The 21,718-nt window shown below is 44.2% G+C and overlaps 1 protein-coding gene across 9 annotated transcripts in view; it reads left to right on the forward strand.

The window, feature by feature from the left end:
• The window catches only part of SRGAP3 (SLIT-ROBO Rho GTPase activating protein 3), a 247,311-nt gene that overhangs the window by 6,409 nt on the left and 219,184 nt on the right, over positions 1–21,718 (forward strand). For 6 of the 9 annotated variants that reach the window (XR_012489702.1, XM_019748291.2, XM_019748293.2 and 3 more), the window contains exon 1: positions 2,835–3,635. The exons of 1 other annotated variant lie outside the window; for it this stretch is intronic. Coding sequence is in view for 7 of the 8 variants with exons in the window: in XM_019748291.2 (XP_019603850.1) it covers positions 3,569–3,635 (67 nt within the window). In the remaining variant the exon portion in view is untranslated. Of the gene's footprint in view, positions 1–2,834; positions 3,636–21,718 lie in introns of those variants that run through there. 2 more of the 9 variants (XM_019748292.2, XM_074313046.1) reach the window with 2 other exon arrangements.

The raw sequence follows: 21,718 nt of genomic DNA on the forward strand, positions 1-21,718 counted from the left end.
GACCTCTGCTATATGCCAGGCACTGTAAATCCCTGATCACATTAGATCCTGTGCAATGAGCGAGATCACCATCATTTTACAGATAGGAAACTGAGGCCCAGAGCTACCTAAGACCTCCCACAAGCAGATAAGCAGCAGAGCCAGAATTTAAACCACCATCTAATGCCAAAATCCAGCTTCTTCTGCCATTCAGCACGTAACTCTATCTCTACCATACTTTGCTTCAATTTCATATGGATTTTTGTGACATTTCTGTGGCTTAGTGCCCTACACATGGGTCTCCCAGAAATATTTACAGATAGAAAATTTTAGTGATGAGGAGAAAAGCTGACATTTCCTCATTCCTGCCACAAATGGGCAACAAGCAGGTGAAGTCACTTGCTCCAGTTCTCAGAGCCAGTCACTCACAGGGCCAGGCAGGGAATCCAGTCTGTCACACGCCAAGGCGTAGAGTGCTCACTTCTGTCTTCCTTTGAGAGTCTGTGCTTGAGGCAGGGATGCTAATCTCTGAGCACATCTTTCTCAGGTGAGGTGTGGCTGTCTCTGTTTTAAACTGGTCCACAGGGGAACTGAAGAGGGCGAGGGCCTGAGTATGCCAACGGGAAGGGTGAGGCAGGAGGGTGATGGCAATGACTGTGGGCCAGTGGCATCTACTTATGACCTTTGCTACCTCTTGTCTCCATGCACGAAGCTGTAACAAGCCCCGTGATTCCCCAGCTGGGCTGTTCCCCGTGCTTTCTCCAGGCTTGTCCTGTGCATTCCCATCTGTAGACCTCAGCTCATACTGCTCACTCCATAGGAATGCCCTGCTGTTCCCCCTGCCCCCCTGCCCCCGTCTCCCTGACTACAACTGCCACCTTCTCTAGGAAAACTCCATGGATTGGCAGGGACAATCTACTCACTGTGGAACCCAGATGAAGTAATCTATCATACATTCAGAAAAGGCATATGGAAGATTATTTGGAGAAATTTGTGAAAATACCATACACAGGGGACAATACATGGTAATGACAATCTTAACATGTGAAATTCCAGTGGTCAGTGACCCTGTAGTGCTTGATTTCGTTTTTACAGAAAAATCTTATTCTACCTTAAGGGCATGTGAAATGGGTTTAAACTCCCTAAGACTGTGAGCATTTGCCTGGGTGGAATCTGGTGTCACACAGCCTAGGCTTGAATGCTGGTGACCTTGCATAAGTCACTTTCCATATCTGTGCCTCTGTCTCTTTACCTGTGAAAGAGGGATACTTACATTATATTGTTAGGTTGTTGGGGGGGTATCGGGGGTAATAATAATTGCTACCATTTATTGAGTACTTCCTGTGTGCGAGGTACTGTGCTGAGCTTGGCTTTACATTCTTATTTGAGCTTCCCACGAGCTTCCTCATACCTGAGGTCCCTTACCCGGCAGTATTTTCTTCCCTACGGCACTTAGCTGCTGCCATGTTATGTAATTTACTCATTTTTGTTTATTTTTCATCTCCCTCCCAGGGCCTCTTGCCTTGCACTACTCCAGGAGGCACCATTCACAATGCTTTATGAGCTCTGCTCTGGGCTGCTTTTACAGAGAATATACTGTGTTTCCCCGAAAATAAGAGCTAGCCGGACAATCAGCTCTACTGCATCTTTTGGAGCAAAAATTTATATAAGGCCCAGTCTTATTTTACTATAACATAAGATCTAGTCTTATATAATATAATATAAGACTGAGTAAAATAAGTAAAATAAGACCCGGTCTAATATAATATAATATAATATAATATAATATAATATAATATATTATGATATGATATGATATGATATGATATAATATGATGTGATATAATATAATATAATATAATATAATATAATATAATACCGGTCTTATTTTGCTATAAGACCCAGTATAACATAATATAATGTAATGTAATATAATATAATATAATATAATATAATATAATATAATACTGGGTCTTATATTAATTTTTGCTCCAAAAGATGCATTAGAGCTGATTATCTGGCTAGGTCTTATTTCCGGGGAAACACGGAAAACATGGTGACTTCCTTAGAGTTGTGTGATGTGGAGACTTTGGTGCTCCAGGAGGGCAGGGATTTTTCCCCCCCCTTATTTTGATCATTGCTGTATTCCTGTATGCAGAATGATCCCTGAACCATAGTAAGCTCTCAGTAAATATTTGTTGAAAGAAAGAAAGGAAAGAAAGAAAGAAAGAAAGAGAGAGAGAGAGAGAGAGAGAGAGAGAGAGAGAGAGAGAGAGAGAAAGAAAGAAAGAAAGAAAGAAAGAAAGAAAGAAAGAAAGAAAGAAAGGAAAAGCCCCCAAAGAGAACCCATTTGACTGGTGAGGACACTGAAGCTCAATGAGTTACGGATTTGCCCAAAGCCCTGCAAGACACTGAGGCAGCTGGGTATTTCCAGAATGCCTGCTCTCAAGGGCTTTGCAAAGCTGCATGTCTGAAACGCCTGGCATTGTTTGTGCCACCCGCAATTGCTCAACAAATATTAATGAGCTTGGCTACATGGGTCAGCCCCTGTCCTCTGCTAGACAATTCCTGCAGAGTGACAAACTGTCACATAGGTATTACTTTGAGAAATTGAGTTAAACTGCATGTTGCATGGAAAAGGTGGACCTTTTGGAGATTTTGGAAGAAAAATCCCTAACCCGACTGCTAGTGGTAGGAGTTCGGAGGGGCCTGTCAGGCCCTCCCAATCCGATTCTTTTTCCTGCTGCCTTCCCTTTTGTGAGCGTCTCTTCCCCTTTTTGCTTGCAGTGAGTTGTGCTCTCCTGTAGGCTACAATGTGTCAGTTGTTATAAAATCCAGAAGGTGGAGCTTAGTGACGAGAGCGGTGGGGGGAGCGCTCAGCCAGCTCTGCAGGGCGAGCAGTCCAGCCCCGAATCACCCGAGCTTAAGCCTTGCATCAGGAGAACTTCCATCTCACTCTCCTGGCTTTGATCCTCACTGTACATCAGACCAGAGGCGCTGAAGGGAGGGAGGATGCGAGATGTCCAGTCCTTTGGCCACCTGACCATCTCCTTAGCAGAGCTTTGGAAAGCCAGCTGGGGGCTGACCGGACAACCAAGGAGGCGCTGCGCCTCTCGTGGATGTGTGTGAGTGGGTGAGCCGGTGTGAGTGAGTGAGGGTGAGTGTGTGTGCGCGTGCATCATGGCTGTGTGTGTGCGTGTCCAAATGAGAGTGCGAGTGCACGTGTGAGTGTGTGTGTGAGTGTGTGTGTGTGTGTATGTGTGTGTCTGCGCTCTTGGTTATTATTTTTTGGAAGAAAAATCTTGAAAATCTGGGGCAGGTTACAGTGTTCCTAGGGTGGTGGTTCTTCTTTTGCAAGAGGAGCTGACCAGACTAAGCTACTGGAGACATTTTTTGGCGAGTAAAGAGAATTTTCCTTCCAGAACGAGAGGGATTTTTCCCCTGGCTCTGCCGCCAAGTGAAAGAGATTAGCCCCTAAACCTGTGAAATCGACCAGAGCCGGGTGACTACCAGGGCTTGAGAGAGAACTCGGGAAGAAAAAGGAGAAATAAATCAAATAGCCTGTCAGTGCCGGTGGCCACGTTGGAAGATGTCATCTCAAACTAAGTTCAAGAAAGACAAAGAGATCATTGCAGAATATGAAGCCCAAATAAAAGGTGAGACACGGGCTGGGGAGTCATGCCTCCCCTCCCCTTTCCTTATTTCCTTGCTTTGGCTTTCCCCCCCTCTTTTCCTCCCTGCCATCATGAAATGTTGTTATGCATCAATAATCTTATTGTGAGGAGGAACAGTGGCAGCCGTACAAGTCCAGACTGGTTTCTACGGCAGCTAGAGCTGGTGCTGGGAGTATGGATTATAGGGGGGCAGCGATCACTGCATTGCAGGTGTGCGAGGAGACTCCTACCCCAGCTTGAGGAGTGTCTCGGATACTCCATCATCTTGGCCGTGACATGTCACTGTAAGGGCATTTTGACAGTCATCGCCTCCACTGCCCCAGCCCTCCCCCCCCCCCCATGCTAAAAATCCCTTGATCTGGTGTCTGTTTTTTTATGGTCTGCTATTTTATTTTGCTTTCTCCTTTTTGTTGTTGCTTTGCCTCTGCCCCTTTCTCTGGGCTGGAATTCACAGGCATGTGCGTAGGGAAGCGGCACAGGGCGGCTGCACTGCTGGCCTGGGTTGCCATGGATTAGCTGTTACGGGGCATATTGATCCAAACTAATGCAGGCATTTAGGCATAAAGAGGGAGCTTGGTGCAGAAACTGTGTTCTCTCTCAGTGTGCAGCCCCAGTCATCGTCTGTGCACTAGTGTTCAGGGTCATTCGCCTTCATTCAAAGCCAACAACTCAGTGTGCTGTTTCAGCTGGTAGGTGCTGCCTGGCTTTTGTGCCAGGGGAAGCCTGCCAAGACAGTGAGATGACCTCTGGCTGCTTGTTCCAGCGTTGGTGCCCCTGGGGCACACACTCCTCTCGGAAGCTGCTCCCTAAATCCATATTAGCAAGGTGAAATAGGAAACTGGATGCAATCGCATAGACAAATGTAGGCGGAACCCTCATTCAGGCCAGGCTTCTCCCACCCTCCTGAGTTCTAGGCTCAGCTTTGGCAAGGAAAACCTAAAAGCACCGTACACCATGCGCACTCTTTCTCCTAGGATGTACCCTAAGGGACGTCGGGGCCTGTGCCTCGCAGCGTCTGCTTTCTTTCTGGTCCCAGGCGTCTTTGCTGCGACACAGGGTGTGTTGTGGTCTCTCATAGAAAGAGCAAAGACAGAATGCATCTTCAATGGGTGTTGATGTCCGCCCTTGAGGTGATGGCTGGATTATTGGGCAAGTTGGTTATCGGGGGCTCAGGTGACCTGATGTTGCCACCTGCTTCTAGGTGCCGCTGCAGCTCAAGACTCAGTGACCCAGGAAGGCCGGTGGCCTCCCCAGCAGTGGTGGGAGGCCAGGCATCCACAGCTGCTGTACACGCTTCAGATGCTTGGGAAACTTTGGGAGGGGAGCCGCCATCAGGGGAGGGCTTCGGTTTTTTTCGTCTCACCAACCGTCTTGTGCGTTTTAGTTCTGTTCAAACACAGCATGCTAGTCACCTCTGGGGAGACCCCAGGGCAAAACAAACAGGAAGACCCTCCTCATCCCTGATCTCCTCCCCTGTAGTAGTTTTCAGTTCAGTGTAGAAAACAGTGACTTACGATGTTTCAGCCTTGCTGAAAATTTAGAAACAAGCCCTGTATTGGTTAGAGATTTGAATTTACCCGATTGCTCAATACAAAAGCCCAGTTTCAGTCTTTGCATATATACTTTATAGGGAGGTTATGTTTTATAAGACTAATTTGGCTGATTTTTTTAAAAAAGTGGAGGTTCCCATGAAAAATGCCATAATAGAGAAGGGGATGCTGAGTTTTAGACAGGTTGGGGTTTCCATAAGCATCATTTTGGTAGGAAATGTACTGATTTTATTTTTGAAGGATTGCTACCGCTGGGCCCATGAACTTTGCTTGAAGATCAATTGAACATTTATTGCTCTGGCTGATTCTTTTAGTTTTCACTTTCACCTTTATTTTTAACAACTAATTAGCAAGTGAAAGGTAATGCGTTTCAGCAGGAAATTTGCCCAAATGATCTTGTCTTTTCCAGACTCTAAACATCTCTGCATTCTGTTTACAAGAGTTTTAATTTTATTCCTTTAGAGATGACACCCATATGATTTAGGTCAGGATGCTGCTGTGCCTGAAACCATCTGTAATCTTTTCTTTCAAAATTCTATGTTCATCATCATTGTACATTTTTTTTTTGTTTTGTTTTGTTTGTTTTTTTAAAGGAGGGCACAGCACACAGTGGCCCATGCGGGGATCGAACCGGCAACCTTAAGTGTTATCAGTACCACGCTGTAACCAACTGAGCTAACCGGCCACCCCTATTGTTGTAATTATTGTGTGTGTACAGGGCCCTGCTGTTTCTATGGCCCACTCCCAGACATCACTACTCTGGGCCTACACACGGTACAGAAAGCGTTCGCATGAACTCAGTTTTAGAGATGAGGCAACTGAGGCCTCATAATGTGAAATGACTCGTCCAAGGTCACAGAGCTAGACATGTGAAGGCAGTGGGTTTCCTGCCAGGCCCAGTGTTCCCTGACACGTTTGCCTACAGCTGCCCTTCGAAGGATTGATGTTGGTAGCAGATGGCAGTTTTGTGGTGGGGCTGGCTGCCTTTTGATGGAGTTCCATTGTTTGCCCTTTTACTTTGATCCCTCGCCTTTCTTGCTTGCCTCTGAAGAATGTTTGAGCAATCACCAAAAATAATGCTGATGCCAATTACCTTTCTCCACGGGTAGCATTTGACCAGTTTGGTGCAAATACTCCACCTAGTTACACAGATTTTGTCCTCTATGAATTCTGTGAGGGGAACTTTCGGTTTTTAAAAATAATACTGAGTTCTTTGTAGACTTACTCTCTTTTACCTCTTTTTGAGGAATTTATTGACCTAATAAAGGGGAATGTTTTTTCCTAGTGTAAAAAATTTCAGACTCATGCCTTCTCAGATACTTGAGTCCCTTTCATTAAATACCTGCAATGCAGTGGTATACCATATGCTTGCTAATTTCCAGTGATGGGGAACTCACCACCTCTCAAGCCCACATATTCTATCCTTGGACAGCTCTGGCTGTTGTAAGCAGTTTTTACGTTGGGTTAAATATGTCTCCTTCTCATCCACCTATTGGTTCTATAGTATCTTCCCCTTGGGACTTTGTAGAACTAGAAAGATGCTTCTTGGATGTCTGATCATAGCACCTGGACTTTGGTTATTCTCATTTGCTGATACACGATGGTTTACTGATGCTTAGCTTCACTCTCCTTTGGATCTACTGCATCGTGGGTTACAAACCCCAATGCTTTTGTGTGCTTGGCAGGTAGAATAAATGAGTGAAGATGACTTGTGGCAGTTGGTCCACTATCTCATTGAGGGCAATATAGAAGGGGTGGTGGTGATTATGGTGGGCTTGACAGCATACATGCTTTCCAAATGGGCAATCAGTGCTTGGATCCAACCAGTTGTTACCATTTAGAAATGTAGGCCCAGTGAGAGCTTTCATTTTTTTTTTTTTTTAACAAATGCCAGAAATTTGGATGAGAGCTTTATGCTTTTAAAGAGGGTTTGCCAAATGAACTTCCAAGTTGATACTATCAAAAGCCTTCTTCAAGAGTGGGACTAAGTTCTAAATGAGGCTCTCTACAGGTAGTCAGAGAAAGAAAACAACTATCGCCTCTCTCATGCTGTATGTACTGCTTCTATGAATATAGCCCAAGGGTTGAATTAGCCCATTTCACTGCTGAATTAGCCCTTTTCACTGCCCACCTCCTCATTGTACCATAGATATTGTATCTGCTATGTTTCTTCAATCCACTAGGCTAGGAGCCTTGTCGGAGGGAAGAAATGAAATGAATTTAATATGACTCGTTCTTGGTGATTCTGTGCTGGCTCCAAATAATAATAATTCCTGTCTGAGGGACTCACAAGTGTCCCTTTACAAATCCGTTCAAGCACCTTGCCTGAGAGTGACATCATGTCCTCTAGTCTGGAAGTGGCAAGCCACCACTTCTTTCTCCTTTTGAAATCAGAATAATATTTGCCCATCTATCGCTTTTTGGCACCTATCCTATTTTTCACAATTCCCTTAAAGATCACCCATCGTATTTGGTAATCTTATTTGCTGGCGTCCTCAGTATGCTGGGATCTAATCCATCTTGCTGCCAGGCCTAATGCTCTGTTCCACATTTATTCAGAGTCCCCATTTCCATTTCAACCTAATAGAAAATTGAAATAGAAATGCAGTGATTGACTTTAATGTTTTATTTTTTATTACATACCTATAATCATTTTAGGCTACGTTAATAGCAAAGCTCTATAGTTTTGGGGGAAGAAAAGCACGTATTGAAGAAGATCACCGAGAATGCCTTCATTTATGCATTCATTCCATAAACATGGAGTATCTACTTTGTTCTTTGTCTTGTGCTGGGTGTTGTGAGAGATGCAAGTATATGATACAGTCTTGGCTTTCTAGGACTTTTCTTGGAATATGGTGATAAAAATCAGTGAAGGAAATAATAATAATAAAAAGAAACCCCCAAATACAAAAAACTTCAACTGAGTACCAGAGTGAGTTCAGACTTAAAGAGATTATGCCTTAGATTGGATGACCTTAGTGGCACTCGGTGCTTCAACAGGGTTCAGTGAGGAAAGCAGGCTGGGTTGGGGACTGGGCCTGCTCAGAGCTCTCACCTAGAGGAGGCAGCCTTGCTCAGTCTAGTCCGTCACTGCTGTGAAATGTGAGCCCAGAGTAGTCAGTTCTTTAAATGTATCAAGGGAATCTGGATTTTTAAAACAAAATCGCCTGATTTTTATTTTTAAAATTTATTAAAATGTTTAAAAAAATTTTTTTTTTTAAATTATTGAGCTGTAAGTGTTCTTTATATATTCTGGAGACAGGTCCCTTATCAGATAAGTGATTTGCAAATATTTTTTCCCCTTTTGTGGGTTGTCTTTTCATTTCTTTGATGGTGTCGTTTGAAGCACAAACGTTTTTAATTTTTATGAAGTTCAGAGTCTCCATTTTTTTTTCTGTTTTCCTCATGCTTTTGGTGTCATATCTAAAAATTCCTTGCCACACCCAAGGCCATGAAGACAATCTCCTGATTTTCAAATGGTAGCTCAGATTTTTTAAAAAACCCCGCAGGGCCTGAACAAACCTGTCAGTAGGACAGTTTCGGCTCCTGGCCCACCAGGTTGCAGCTTCTGGCCTACAGTTGAAGTCCACAAAAAGTCTTGGTGATGGGTCCTCAGCCGGTCTTCCTGTTTCATCTTCAGTTGTTTTCTCTGTGATAGGCCTGTGCTTTTATAACCACATTACATCAATTCCTTGTCTCTGAGTTCCCCATATACCTTCCCACCTCCAAATCATCCCCCATTTGTGCCTTTGTTACGCCTAAAATATCTTCCCCTCATCCCTGCTTTTTGTCTGACCAGCACCTGACCATCCTTCAGTGCCAGCTCAGATGATACCTTCTTCCATGACGCCCTGCTAACTCTCCAAGGCAGAGTTAGTGGTTCCCTCACATCTGTCCCTCTAGCTGAGCCTTATTGTCATTTATTACAGCTCTGTGTGTAGTCCTTTGGCTATGAACTCTTGAGGGCAGAAGTGCTCATGGTCCTCTTTGTTTCGCCAACAGGCTTGGCACACTGTTGGTTGAGGGAGTGGCTGATAAGTTACTAATAAGAAGTTTTACTCTTATAACTCATGACTCACGCAGTTATTTTCTTTGACGTTTGCCTTAGTCAGCTTGGGCTGCTATACAAAATACCATAGGCTGGGTGGCTTAAAACACAGACATTTATTTCTCACAGTTCTGGGGGCTGGGAAGTCCCAAGATCCAGGTGCCAGCAGATACAATTCGTGGTGAGGGTCCACTCCCTGATTTTAGATGGTTGCCTGCTTGCTGTGTGCTCACATGGTCTTTCTTTGGTGTGTGGAGAAGGAGTGAGCTCTCTGTCTTCCTTTTCTAGTAAGGGCACTAATCCTACCATGAGGGCACCATCCTCACGCTCTCATCTCATCCTCATCACCTCCCAAAGGCCCCACCCTCTAAATACCATCATGCCGTGTTTCCCCGAAAATAAGACCTAGCTGGTCCATCAGCTCAATGCGTCTTTTGGAGCAAAAATTAATATAAGACCCGGTATTACATTATATTATATTATATTATATTATATTATATTATATTATATTATATTATACCTGATCTTGTATTAAAATAAGACTGGGTCTTATATTAATTTTTGCTCCAAAAGATGCATTAGAACTGATGGTCCGGCCAGGTCTTATTTTCGGGGAAACATGGTATTGAGGTTTAGGGATTTAAAATACGAATTTGGGGGACACAAACATTCAGCTGATAATAACACCTATATTTTCTGTTCCATTGAAAGCAGACGTTTTATTTCCATTGAAAGCAGGGTAAAAGAAATACTCTTCATGGCTTGTTGAATTTCCTTCTTTGTCCCTGGTAGGGGAAATGTTTATATTAGTGGGGATTTGGTGAAAACTGATGTGTTGAAAGCCAAGGTGATGTTTGATGAGGTGATGTTTGTCACAATCAGGGTGGGGGGCACTGCACGCCAGGCGCCTCCCAGTCTGGGGGAAATCAGTGGATCCGGGGGTCTATACTGGCAATTTCTGGCATTTTCACCACCAAAATTTATATATTAGGAACAACGTTTTCTTTCTAGAAACCTCTATTCATTCATTCATTCATTCATTCATTCATTCATTCTCTCATTCAGTGACTGTTACAAGCCATGCTTCAGGTTATACAGCTTTATTTAGTAGTGTGAGGTAATTAATTTTTATTTAGCTCTAGGTCTCAGTCATATATTCAATGTCTCATTTTTTGATCCCAATAATTCTCTGAGATAGTCATTATTAGTCCCATTTTATAGATTAAAAAAATGAAGGTTGGGGAAATAAAATAAGCTGCATCAGATTGCACAGCAAACAGTGGCAGAGCCGGGGTTTAAATAGGAGTCTTCCTGACTTCCAGTTGTGCATGGAGGCAAGATGCATGCCAAGGCAACATGGCTCTGAAACCCAGAATTTCCTTCAGTGGGTGACCAACCTGGGATGCGTCTTTATCTTTGACTTCTTACCCTTCCTAACACTTCCACGCTCTTTCTAATCCAGTCTCTCCTAGTCCCCACCCGATGCCACCTAACTGTGTCTGGCCCTTCATTCTTACCCCGGAGGAGTCTCTTTGGGCAAGTACCCACTGGAAACGCCCCTGTAGATGTGACAGAGGCTGCCTGATCTATCTCCACCAACCTGGAAATATAGAACCAGAAATCTTAGCTGTCTTCTTGTCCAGCTCTCCCACTTTTCTTTTTTTCTTGTGTGGAAATTAATGCTCAGAGAAGGGCTCTGGCTTGCAGACACTTTGTCTGTAAAGGCTTCATCCTTGATGGCTTGTTGGTGTTTATACAATAACCTAGATGGCTAGAATTGGTTGCCCAGGAGGCAGAGCTGAGTGGTACCTTGGAAAACAGGATGAGGCAAGGGTGAGGACTGGAGAAGTCGGAAGGAGAAGTGGTAGGCTGGTTCAGAAACTGGTCCTTTCCTCATAGCTGCCAGGAAGGGAATTTGACTTCTAAAGATGCTGAATTTCAGAACCTCTGGCCTAATGAAGGACCCTGCAAGCTATGGTATGGGCTAGATTTCACTTGTAAATGCTTCATTCCTTGTGGCTTGTTGGTGTTTATAAAATATCTTGGCTGGCCAGGAGTGGGATTTTGACTCTGTTCTCTTAATTTGTTTAATCATTAGGCCAATTTATGTTTGGGGCAGTGCTCCCTGAGGTGTAGTCCATGAGATTGGATGTAAAGAGGCATTGGGTGGGAAAAATAGAACCGTGGCCAAATAGATTTTGGAAATTCTAGCATAAACTGAGTTGACTAGGTTTGTTTTCCACAAGACTTCTGGAAACCTTGAGTGTGTCAAGTGTGAAACTCTAAGAAAGGATCATGGGCTTTCCTCAGACTTATTTAATCTTATAGACCTTTTTCTTGAAAGAATCTCAAGATTCTGTTCCTGAGATTACATTTTGGAAAATGTCAGGCTACAAGATTTGTGGCTTATCTGGATTCTTTCTCTCTCTCTCTCTCTTTCTTTCTTTTTTTTTTTTTTTTTTTAAGATTTTATTGGGGAAGGGGAACAGGACTTTATTGGGGTACAGTGTGTACTTCCAGGACTTCTTTTTTTCCCAAGTCAAGTTGTTGTCCTTTCAATCTTAGTTGTGGAGGGTGCTGTTCAGCTTCAAGTTGTTGTCTTTTCAGTCTTAGTTGTGGAGGGCGCAGCTCAGCTCCAGGTCCAGTTGCCGTTGCTAGTTGCATGGGCACAGCCCACCATCCCTTGCAGGAGTTGAAACCGGCAACCTTGTGGTTGAGAGGATGCGCTCCAACTAACTGAGCCATCTGGGAGCTCAGCCGCAGCTCAGCTCAAGGTGCCTTGTTCAATTTTAGTTGCAGGGGGCGGAGCCCACCATCCCTTGCGGGACTCGAGGAATTGAACTGGCAACCTTGTGGTTGAGAGCCCACTGGCCCATGTGGGAATCAAACCAGCAGCCTTTGGAGTTAGGAGCATGGAGCTCTAACCACCTGAGCCACCAGGCCGGCCCCAGGATTCTTTCTCTTTTTGCCTTTTGCTCAGTTCCCTAATTTTTATACTCCTCTCAGAGGACAATTTGAAGAAGGAAAGAAGTAAAACAAATGTGTATCCAGCTCAGCTAAGTGATATCCGTATGGTGTTTTGAGGCCGCTTAGAAAATGTGGGTTTTGACATTTCCAATTACAGGGCGCTCAACCATTGATTTAAATGGTAATTTGGTGACAGCTCACCCCGATCAATATGCATGGTGTGTGTGCCTGTGTGCCCTTCTGTGCATGACAGTAAGGGGGTGCACTTGGCTGCAGGTGGTGTTCGGGTGCCCTGAATGGACCTTGGTGCTGTCCCTGGATCGTACAGTGGATGCCAGGTGATAATGGTGCCGGTAAACACGCAGAGTCCACACAGCTCATTGTACTTCAGAGTGAAAAGATCTCGGCCACACACCCAGCAACACAAGAAATGTTTTCTTTATAATTTTGGAACGCAATTTCCATTTCACATCTCTATTCTGCTGGGGGCGGCAGAAATAGATCTAAGGCAATTTGGGGTTTCTCTCCTGTTTCCTCCAGTGTCGTGTGCCAAGTCCAGCGAAAAGGAGGCAGCACCAAGGGACAGCTGTTGTGGTTTTGTAACTACTGAGCAATCTTCCTTCCTATTGGGTCTTCAGTGGTCATTCGGTGCCAATGATCTTCCTTTTTCCAACCCCCCGGGCTCCTTCATGTGTCCCCCTCTTCAGCTACTTCCATGTGATTTGTAGGCACCAGGGGTCATCCTGGGCTTCACATGCCATGTTGGTGGTGAGGGACTGGACATTTGTCTCAGGCTTGTCTTGCCCTGCCCAGCACTCATTTCTCCAGGGCCTCCCTGCTGCTCTGCTTGGGGAAGTGGCCTAGCTCTTCTCTGTTCTCAGATCATGCAAATCTATAAGGGATTCCCACTTGTTCGGGTGAGGCTGGGTTGGCTGATTGTCACATGGCTGGCTCCTTCTTGGTATTCAGCTCTCAGTTTGCATGTCAATTCCTAACCACCTAGGTTATTTTCTTATAGATCCATAAAATCTACATACACTTTGCTGTACTGACTCCCTGAAATCTTTATGCATGTGTGGGGCCTGAGGGGGAGAAGGGAGTAAGAGGGCTGATATCCTGGCACTTATCATCAAACATTCTCTCATAGCTGTTGCCCACAATCCACATTCTTTTTATTCTCCCTGAGGACTAAGCTTTTGAAAGTCAAATGCCAAAGGTGGACCCTTTCTCTGTATTATCCCCGAGGCAATAAACATAGAATGCCCTCCCTGCCTGTATCAGGTCCAAGAGGTCTAAGGAAATATGGGAGAAAACCTTCAATATGTCAAAATATTCATTGCAATGAGTTTTCTTCTTTCTCCCTCCGCATCATCCTGGCCCAGACCACTATCACCTCTTGCTGGACCATGGCAACGTCCTCCTAACTCAGGGTTTCTCAGTCTCTGCACTACTGACATTCTGGGCTGTCCTGCACCATGTGGGATGCTGGCCTCTTCCCACTAGTATCAGTAGCACCCCCCTCCCCAAGTTGTGACAACCAAAAATGTCTGTAGACATTGCCAGATGTCCCTGGGGGAGGGAGGGCAAAATAGGCTCAGCTGAAAGCCATTGTCCTAACTGGTGGCCCTGCTTCTTCTGTCCTCATAGTCTGTTCTCCCCACAGCAGCCCGCAGTAATCCCGACACAGTTTAAATCTAATCTTGTCAGCCCTGGGTTCCAAGCCCTCCAGTAGCATCTGCATGAGAATTGAATCCCAACCCCTAGCTCAGTTTACAAAGCCATGCTCTGCCTACTTTGGCCACCTCACCTTTCCACTCTTCTGGTTCCTTGAATTCTCTAAGCGCGTACCTGCTTCAGACCTTTGTACTTAGCTTTTCCTTCTTTCTGGAATCCTCTTCCACTGGATTGTCACATGGCTGGCTCCATCTTGATATTCAGCTCTCAGCTTTCATGTCAATTCCTGACCACCCAATCCAAGTAACCACAGAGTAACTATTGCATCTGCTGACATGAGTTCTAAGCAAAACACTTATGGCTATAATATTTTCCCTTCTTTGTTTATTTCTTCTCTTTCCCAGAATGGAAAGTCTGTAAGACTTTTGTTTTTCTTGTTCGTTTGTGTGTCGTTAGCACCTAGAATAGCACTTAGTGTATAGCAGGTCATTGTCATATGCATTGACTGAATGATTGAACGTAGATGTCCTTGTGATGGACTTTGCACACAAGTACACGTGGATATTCTGCTTCGAGGTGCATGGGATTGAACTGGGAATTGCAGTCTAGGGGCACATAAGGAAGTAGATGCAGGCTTTCCCCAAACCCTGATTGAGAGATAATTTAGGAAGATGGAGAATCAGTGGAAGGGACAATGGTATCTAGGCAGAGCCATCCAGCTGATGGCTTAGAGGGGAATGAGGTAGAGACCCGGTGCCACTTGCAGGGATACTGCAGGGAATCCAATATGTTTTGTTAATGGAGTATGTGTCTGATATGGGGACAAAAAAGTGGGTAAAATATAGTTTCCATCCCTGTCTTTGAAGGACTTGTAGTTTTCCAGGAAAGATAGTTACAAAAATAGATTTATCAATTATAATATAGTATAGTAAGTACTGGGACAGTGCTGGAACCACACTGTGGAAACTCAGAGTGAAAGGGACTGCTTTGTCAGGGGAACTGGGGAAGTTCTTATAGAAAGAAGGACTTTTGAATAGGGTTTTTAAGGATGGGTAGAAGCTCTCCAGATGGTAAAAGGCATTTCATGAAGCGAGAACAGTATGTGCAAAGGCCTGGGGGTCATGAAAGGGCCTGGGTAGTCGGGAAACAGTGAGACGTTTGATGTGGCTGAAATCCAGAGCAGGTGGAATGGAGTGGGGGTGGGATGTGAGACTTGAAATGAGAGGAGCTTGAAGTTCCTTTCTAACCATTGGATCCTATGAGTCTCTGACCTTGGAGATGATGGATGATGGTCTTATTTTTTTTTATAACTTTTCTTTTTTTCTGATTATGGTTGTATTCATGCTCATGATTTTTAAAGTTTTGAAAATATGGAAAAAAAAAAGAAAAAAAGAGAGAATCTAGAAACCACTACCTAAGATAACCACTATAAACATTCAATATATTCCCTTCCAGATTGCATATTTCGATCTATCAAATCTGTTTTATGTCTATATGTAACAAAAAGTGGGATCATAGATCTTTCGTGAAAAGTTATAAGAATAAAGCTGATAGGCAAATCACCAAAGGCCTGTAGACCTAGGGCTTCAGACAGAGTGTGGCCTGAAAATAAACAGACTTTGCCAAGTGAGAACATCAGTCAATAAGCATGACCTCCCACATGTTTGGAAGGTCTTTTAGGGCGGGGGATTGTAGTGGTTGGTCACTTCTGTCCCCCAAGTTTGTCTAAAATTGGGGGGAACTGAGCATACTCATCCCCACCTGGACATCGATTCCAGTCCCTTTCAGCTAAAAATGTCCTCTTTTCCGGTCCACTGTAGTTTCACTTCCCTGTTGGTATCCAGGCAGTCATTCCTGCCTTGAAAGTTTTAAGAAGAAAGTCTTGTCCGGGGCCAAGAATTTAGCCTCAGCCACAGGTTACCCACCCTGCTGGTACCTTTCCTCTGGTTCACCTGTGCTTGCTGTTCTCTGCCAGAGTCCTTGGTCATCCGGGCTACTTTTGGGATTCCTGATTGCTAGTTTGCTCTCAACAGGGGTAACCTGCTATCACCTGGCTTCTGATGGCCGCTGAGCATATTTTCAGAATATCGTTTACTGTAGATTAGTACATTTGCCATCTTTTTCTCAGGCAGCAAGGCCTGTAGGCACGCAGCATTTTTACTGAGAGATCAGAGCTTAGAGGGAAGGGAGAGCTCTGTAGAGAACCTTCCATAGCTTAGTGCCTCCAAAGGAACCAGAGAGAGAGATGACATGAGAGACCCTTACCAATGAAACACTTTAGCCACCTTCAAGGACATAAAAGAGTGGGTGTCACTTCTCTGACATTATTTGTACTAAAGAATGCAAACTGGCTGGGCAGCATGGCGTCTCTGCAACTGTCATCTCAGTAGGACTTTTCGAAGCAGAGCTGGCCAGTATGTTACTTTTTACTTTGCATGGTCTTTATTTGGATCAGTGGCCTCTCCAGACAGTGTATTTTGGAGTTCCCGAAGATATAGCATCTTGGGAAAACTGAGGCAGAACAATAGTCACTCGCTGGCTTCTGACCCCTGGTAACTAATTACTCCTTGACCTCCTACCTCAGCCATTGGGACTCTTGACCTTTTGCCTGGCTGTGGTCTTTTGAGTTTATTTGTCCCTTGACCCTCAGCTCATCTAGGGCTTTAGCTGTGGCCTGATCTCCTGCTTCAGGACCCACCCTGAGTATCTCTGTCTTGCTGGATCTCATACTTGGCATAATATCGCCATTGAAACTTGGAGCCAAAAATGACGGAGGCCCTACTGTTCTCTGCCAGAAACACAGAATTGTTATGCTGTTGGGAATAGTGGGAAAGAAATGTTGCGAATATGGTGGGCCAGTGTACTTTGATTTCGTTTAACAAATAGTTATTAGTTCCCACTATGTTCCCTGCCTTCACAGGAGGAAGACAAACTAACTTGTATTTACAAAAGTGTTGAGTGTCGTGAAAGGGTGGTGCAGAGTTCTTGGGAGAACCTATAGCAAATGGATCTAAATGGTTGAAAATGTTGTAGATGATTTCTCATATTGATCTGTACAGCTGAATTGGCCACGCTTATCTCACCACCGTTATTTCCTGAGCTATTTTGGATCTGGACAGAACCCTATTTTCATTTAGAGAAATGTCGGAAGCCATCAAACTATTTAAGGGGTCAGAAGATTGGCACTCCTAAGAGAAACACACAATTCCTGGTATAAAAGATTAAAATGGTTTCAGAAAAAGAATTTTATAATAGTTACATTCAAGATGGTAAATATAATCAAGTGATAAGTGCTTCTAAGGTGAAATTAAAGTCAGGGATCAATGGAAGAGGATAGAAACCCAACCTACTTGGATAGAGTTATGCTAGTTACAGAAAGCAGGTGAGACAAGAATATGGATTGTGGAAGGAGGCAGCTGTGAGAAGGGGGGGGACCATGCTCTCAATGGAATTGCACAGACCTGGGTTTGAGTCTTGACTTAGGGCTTATCAGTTGAATTACCTTGGATAAATCTTTTCTTATCCAAGAAAGATAAAAAAATAGGGAGAATACCTCACCAGTTTCCTTATTTGAAAAATGGGGATAATAATCGCTCGTGTGTGTGTGTGTGTGTGTGTGTGTGTGTGTGTGTGTGTGAATTAGTTGAAAAAACACACATCAGAATTTCCAGCACACTGCTTGGCATACAGGAGCATTCACTGAACAATAAAAATGTTAGTTATGCTAGTAAGAGAGTCACCAGCATTCAGAGCCCTGTACAGCGAACCTGAGCCTGCAGGTGGGACATTAGTAAGTGTACCTGGTTGGAAAGGAGAGGTGGATGGGCAGTGGGAAAGGAAGTCTTAGATACTAGGGACGATGCTTTCTTTGCCTACTGCAATGTTTTCCCCAGTGTGGCTCCTGGGCCGCATGCATCAGAATCACGGGGGAGGAATTTGTAACAAATGCAGATTCTGGGGCCTTACCCCAGACCTATTGAATCAGAATCTGTGGGGGTGGGGCCTGGAACCCTGGATTTTACAAGTGCCCCAGAGTTCATGAACTTGAAATATTTGGACCTGGACTATGGTAAACTCACCAACTTGACTGTCTGTATATTCTTTTTGAAGGCAAAAGAACATTTAGTAATCATGTAGACTACTGATGAATTAGGAAAACAAACAAAACACCTAAACTCCCAGTGTGTGTGTGTGTGTGTGTGTGTGTGTGTGTGTATTACAATCCTGTTGTTTTTTTTTTCTTAATAAAAAATGTGTGTCTTTATGTATTTGGGTGTGTATAAAAAGAGTCTAATAGTTCTTAGATTGATAATGATGTTTACTCTTGGGGGAGCGGTTAGGGATGGGGGCTGGATGGTAGTGATAGGGAACAGTGGAAAGGAGACCTTTTCCCTTTATATTCTTCAGTTTTGATTAATTTCTAAAATAATGAGTGTGAATACTTTTCTAATTAAAAGACCCACAAAGCTGACAATAAGTAAGGAATTTATTGACAAATTTTTCTGCTGTGGAGGATGCTCAGGCATCAGCTGAACTATGAAAGGAAAGAAAGGAAGGAAGGAAGGGAGGGAGGAAGAAAGACACCTGCAAAAGATATTTAAGTTATGCTGAACATCTCATGGTGTTCGTTACATACTGTAAGAATGATTGCTGAAATGAACTGTATTACTGTACTGGATTATTACCCCATGTATTGTGGAAGGTGTTTTTCCCCGGCTCTTTTAAAATTCTAAGAGATGGGTATGGGGTGGAATAGTCACGCCCAACCATTTAGGTTATTGGGTTTCAATCAGGAGCCATTGTGCTGCTGTGTCAAGAGTCTGGGACTTGATTTTTCCATTTCTGACCTGTCTTTTGAGAGAGGCATGTCTCCATTCTGCGTCCTTGCTTCCTCATATGTAAAATGAGGCATTATCTACCCTAAAGGCTAGTTGCTGTGAAGATCAAATGAAGTGGTGTGTGAGAAAGTTAACTCTGGAGTTCTGCAGAAATGTTAATTATTTCTATTTTTGCCTAGCTCCTCCCCCGGACATGCTGCTATTACCCTGCGTTGTTTATGTGTCTGTATTCCTCTGAGCTCCTTGAGTGCAGGGGCCTTGTTTTATTCATTCCCGAATTCTTGTGCCTAGTGCCTGCCACACAGGAGGCATTCACAGCAAGTTCTGGAATAGCTATCAAGGGTAGAAAAACACATGCACAGTTAGGTTTAAGCTTATGAAAATATTAAGATGCTCTTCCAGGAAACACTGCCTTCCAATTCTATTTAAAGGAATTAAAGAAGAAAATCATTCAAGTCTGCAACAGAAATGATATTGCTAGGAGAAAGTAAAGAACTCATTAAAGAAAATTTAATTGCCCAGTTTTCTAAAGAGACAGAGCCACATTTCTCCATCCTCATTACTGTCAAAGGCTGGACAGCTGGATGAATGAGAGGAGACTGTGGAAAGATAAATCCTGGTGCTCCTGGAGAAAAGGCTCCCGAGAAACAGGCATGCCCCCTGGATCACCAGTTTCCTTTATTGTTTGTCAGAACCCTGGAGTAAGCCTTCTACGGGCTCCTCAGACAAAGGCCCTTTTTGGCCTCTACCCCAGACTGTGGCCGGTAAACCACAAAGTCCCCTATTTCCCCTGGAAGTGGGAAAATGGCCAGTTGCTTGATGAAACTGGAAGGATTATCTGAGGCTCAACTCGGGGGCTTTGCTACCTCTAAGACCCAGTTAATTATCATCTGAATGGGCGGGGGAAGGACGGGAGCCAAGCCCAGAAACAGAGCCTTGATATAGTTCTGCAGTTAGGAAAGAGGGGACCACGTCTCAGCTCTGCGCCTCTCCACCCTTCTGCAGCCAGGATTGCTGCGAATCTGCATTTTCTTCTGCTTCTCCAGGTCCCTAAGCGCAGACAGCCCAGGAGCAGCATTAGGTGGGTTCACAGGTGTCCAAACAAGTGGTTGTTGCCTGGTTGTCGGTCTAGGTGAAGCCTCTACTCCTGCCCAGAGGCCCTGCCCCATTCAGTGTTTTAATTGAGTATTTATAGGATGAGGATACAAGCATGCCCATCTCGTCTGAGAACATCAGGAAACCAAGGAAGGCAGGCTTAGTCACCGGGAGCATGATTCTTCAAATCAAACTGCCCAAGGCTTGCAGCCCAGCTCTGCTCCTATTCTAGCTATGTGACTTGGGGCAAGTCTTTTTCATTTCTTTGAGCCTCGGTTTACCCATCTGTAAAGTGAAGATAATAATCTAACCTCAAAGAGTTAGCTAGGTGGTTAAATGAGACGATACATGCAAGCCCTCTCTCTGCACAGGACCTGGTACAGAGTAAGGACTCCGTCAGGGTTAGCTAGTGTTATTACCCCGTTTCCCCGAAAATAAGACCTAGCCGGACAATCAGCTCTAATGTGTCTTTTGGAGAAAAAATTAATATAAAATTAATATAATATAATATTATATTATGGTTATGTTATGTTATGTGGTGTGATGTGATGTGATATTATATTATATTATCTAAGACCTGGGCTTATATTACAGTAAAATAAGACCGGTTCTTATATTAATTTTTGCTCCAAAAGATGTATTAGAGCTGATTGTCCGGCTAGGTCTTATTTTTGGGGAAACACGGTAATAATCACAACTACAATAGTAATCCTGCAGGCTCCAGAGTTCAATAAATCTGGCTTCAGATTCCAGTTGTGCCTCTTACTAGTTGTGGATAAATTTAACCTCTCTGAGGCTCAGCTCTCTGTACCTCTGTACAATAGGAACCATATACCTACCTTAGGCATTTCTGTAAATCATTCAGACCAGAACAGACACATGGTAGGTATTCCATAAACAGTGGACACCCTTAAGAGAAACCGCACACCCTGCAGCAAACAGAACCAGGAAGCAGAGAGATCTTAACAGAATGAGATAGGTACTGACTCTAAAAATGTAAAGTTTAATACAGTCTTTAAGGGAAAACCACCAACTTTTCAAGAGGAACTAAACCTTTTGGGATATTGAGCCCTGAGGGGAATTTCTCTTGTGAATAGACAGAAATATGAATGGGGTAATAACAAATTGGACTTCGGTTAGGATGCCACATCTTGGACCCTGATCACAATCTTGTCCCTCGTCCAGGTGGCTCTTGGTGCCTCCCCAAGAGGGTCTAGAAGGAAATAGATGCGAGAGGCTACTCATGGGGAAATGAATGCCCGTCCCAAAGCTGTGGCTCAGTACCCCCATGTAGAAGTCTGGTGAGCTGCTCTCCACGTGGAGAACTAGTTTGGCCTAGGTGGGTTGGGCATGAAGGCCTCCCTTCCACGCCCACACTTGAATCCTACCTCTATTGCCCCAGGGTAACCAGAGTTGGTCTGGAGTTCAAAACTCTGACTCCTTCCCTGTAGGGACTCGTTTGCACAACTGCCCTGACTTCTCTCTGAGATGCTACCAGATCCAACCAGCCACCAGGGAGAAGAGTGTGTTAGAAGTCTGGACCCACCCAGACTTGACTTTGACCTCCTTGGAAGTATAACTTCTAGGAATTTTGGTCCACGAAGGTGCCCTGAACCTGGCTAGTCCATATTATCATTTCCTTTCCATGGGTGGATTTCCATGTCCTTAATTGTGATCCTGACTTGGGAGGAGTGCTAGAGTTGGCCTTTAGCTCACTAGAGGTCAGTATCCCCCTCCCTCCCCATCCTTGTTGACATTTCTTCTAATGCTCCCAACAGCTTCACAGCCAAGCCTATGACAAACTCAGGGTGTGGCTCTCTCCCTCTGCGGAAGAAATCAATGGAGAATCAATGACATCCAGCACGCATGCGCATCCTTAGCACCGCTCCGTAG

Source organism: Rhinolophus sinicus, linkage group LG10 (genome assembly GCF_036562045.2).
Source record: "Rhinolophus sinicus isolate RSC01 linkage group LG10, ASM3656204v1, whole genome shotgun sequence".
NCBI lineage: Eukaryota > Metazoa > Chordata > Mammalia > Chiroptera > Rhinolophidae > Rhinolophus > Rhinolophus sinicus.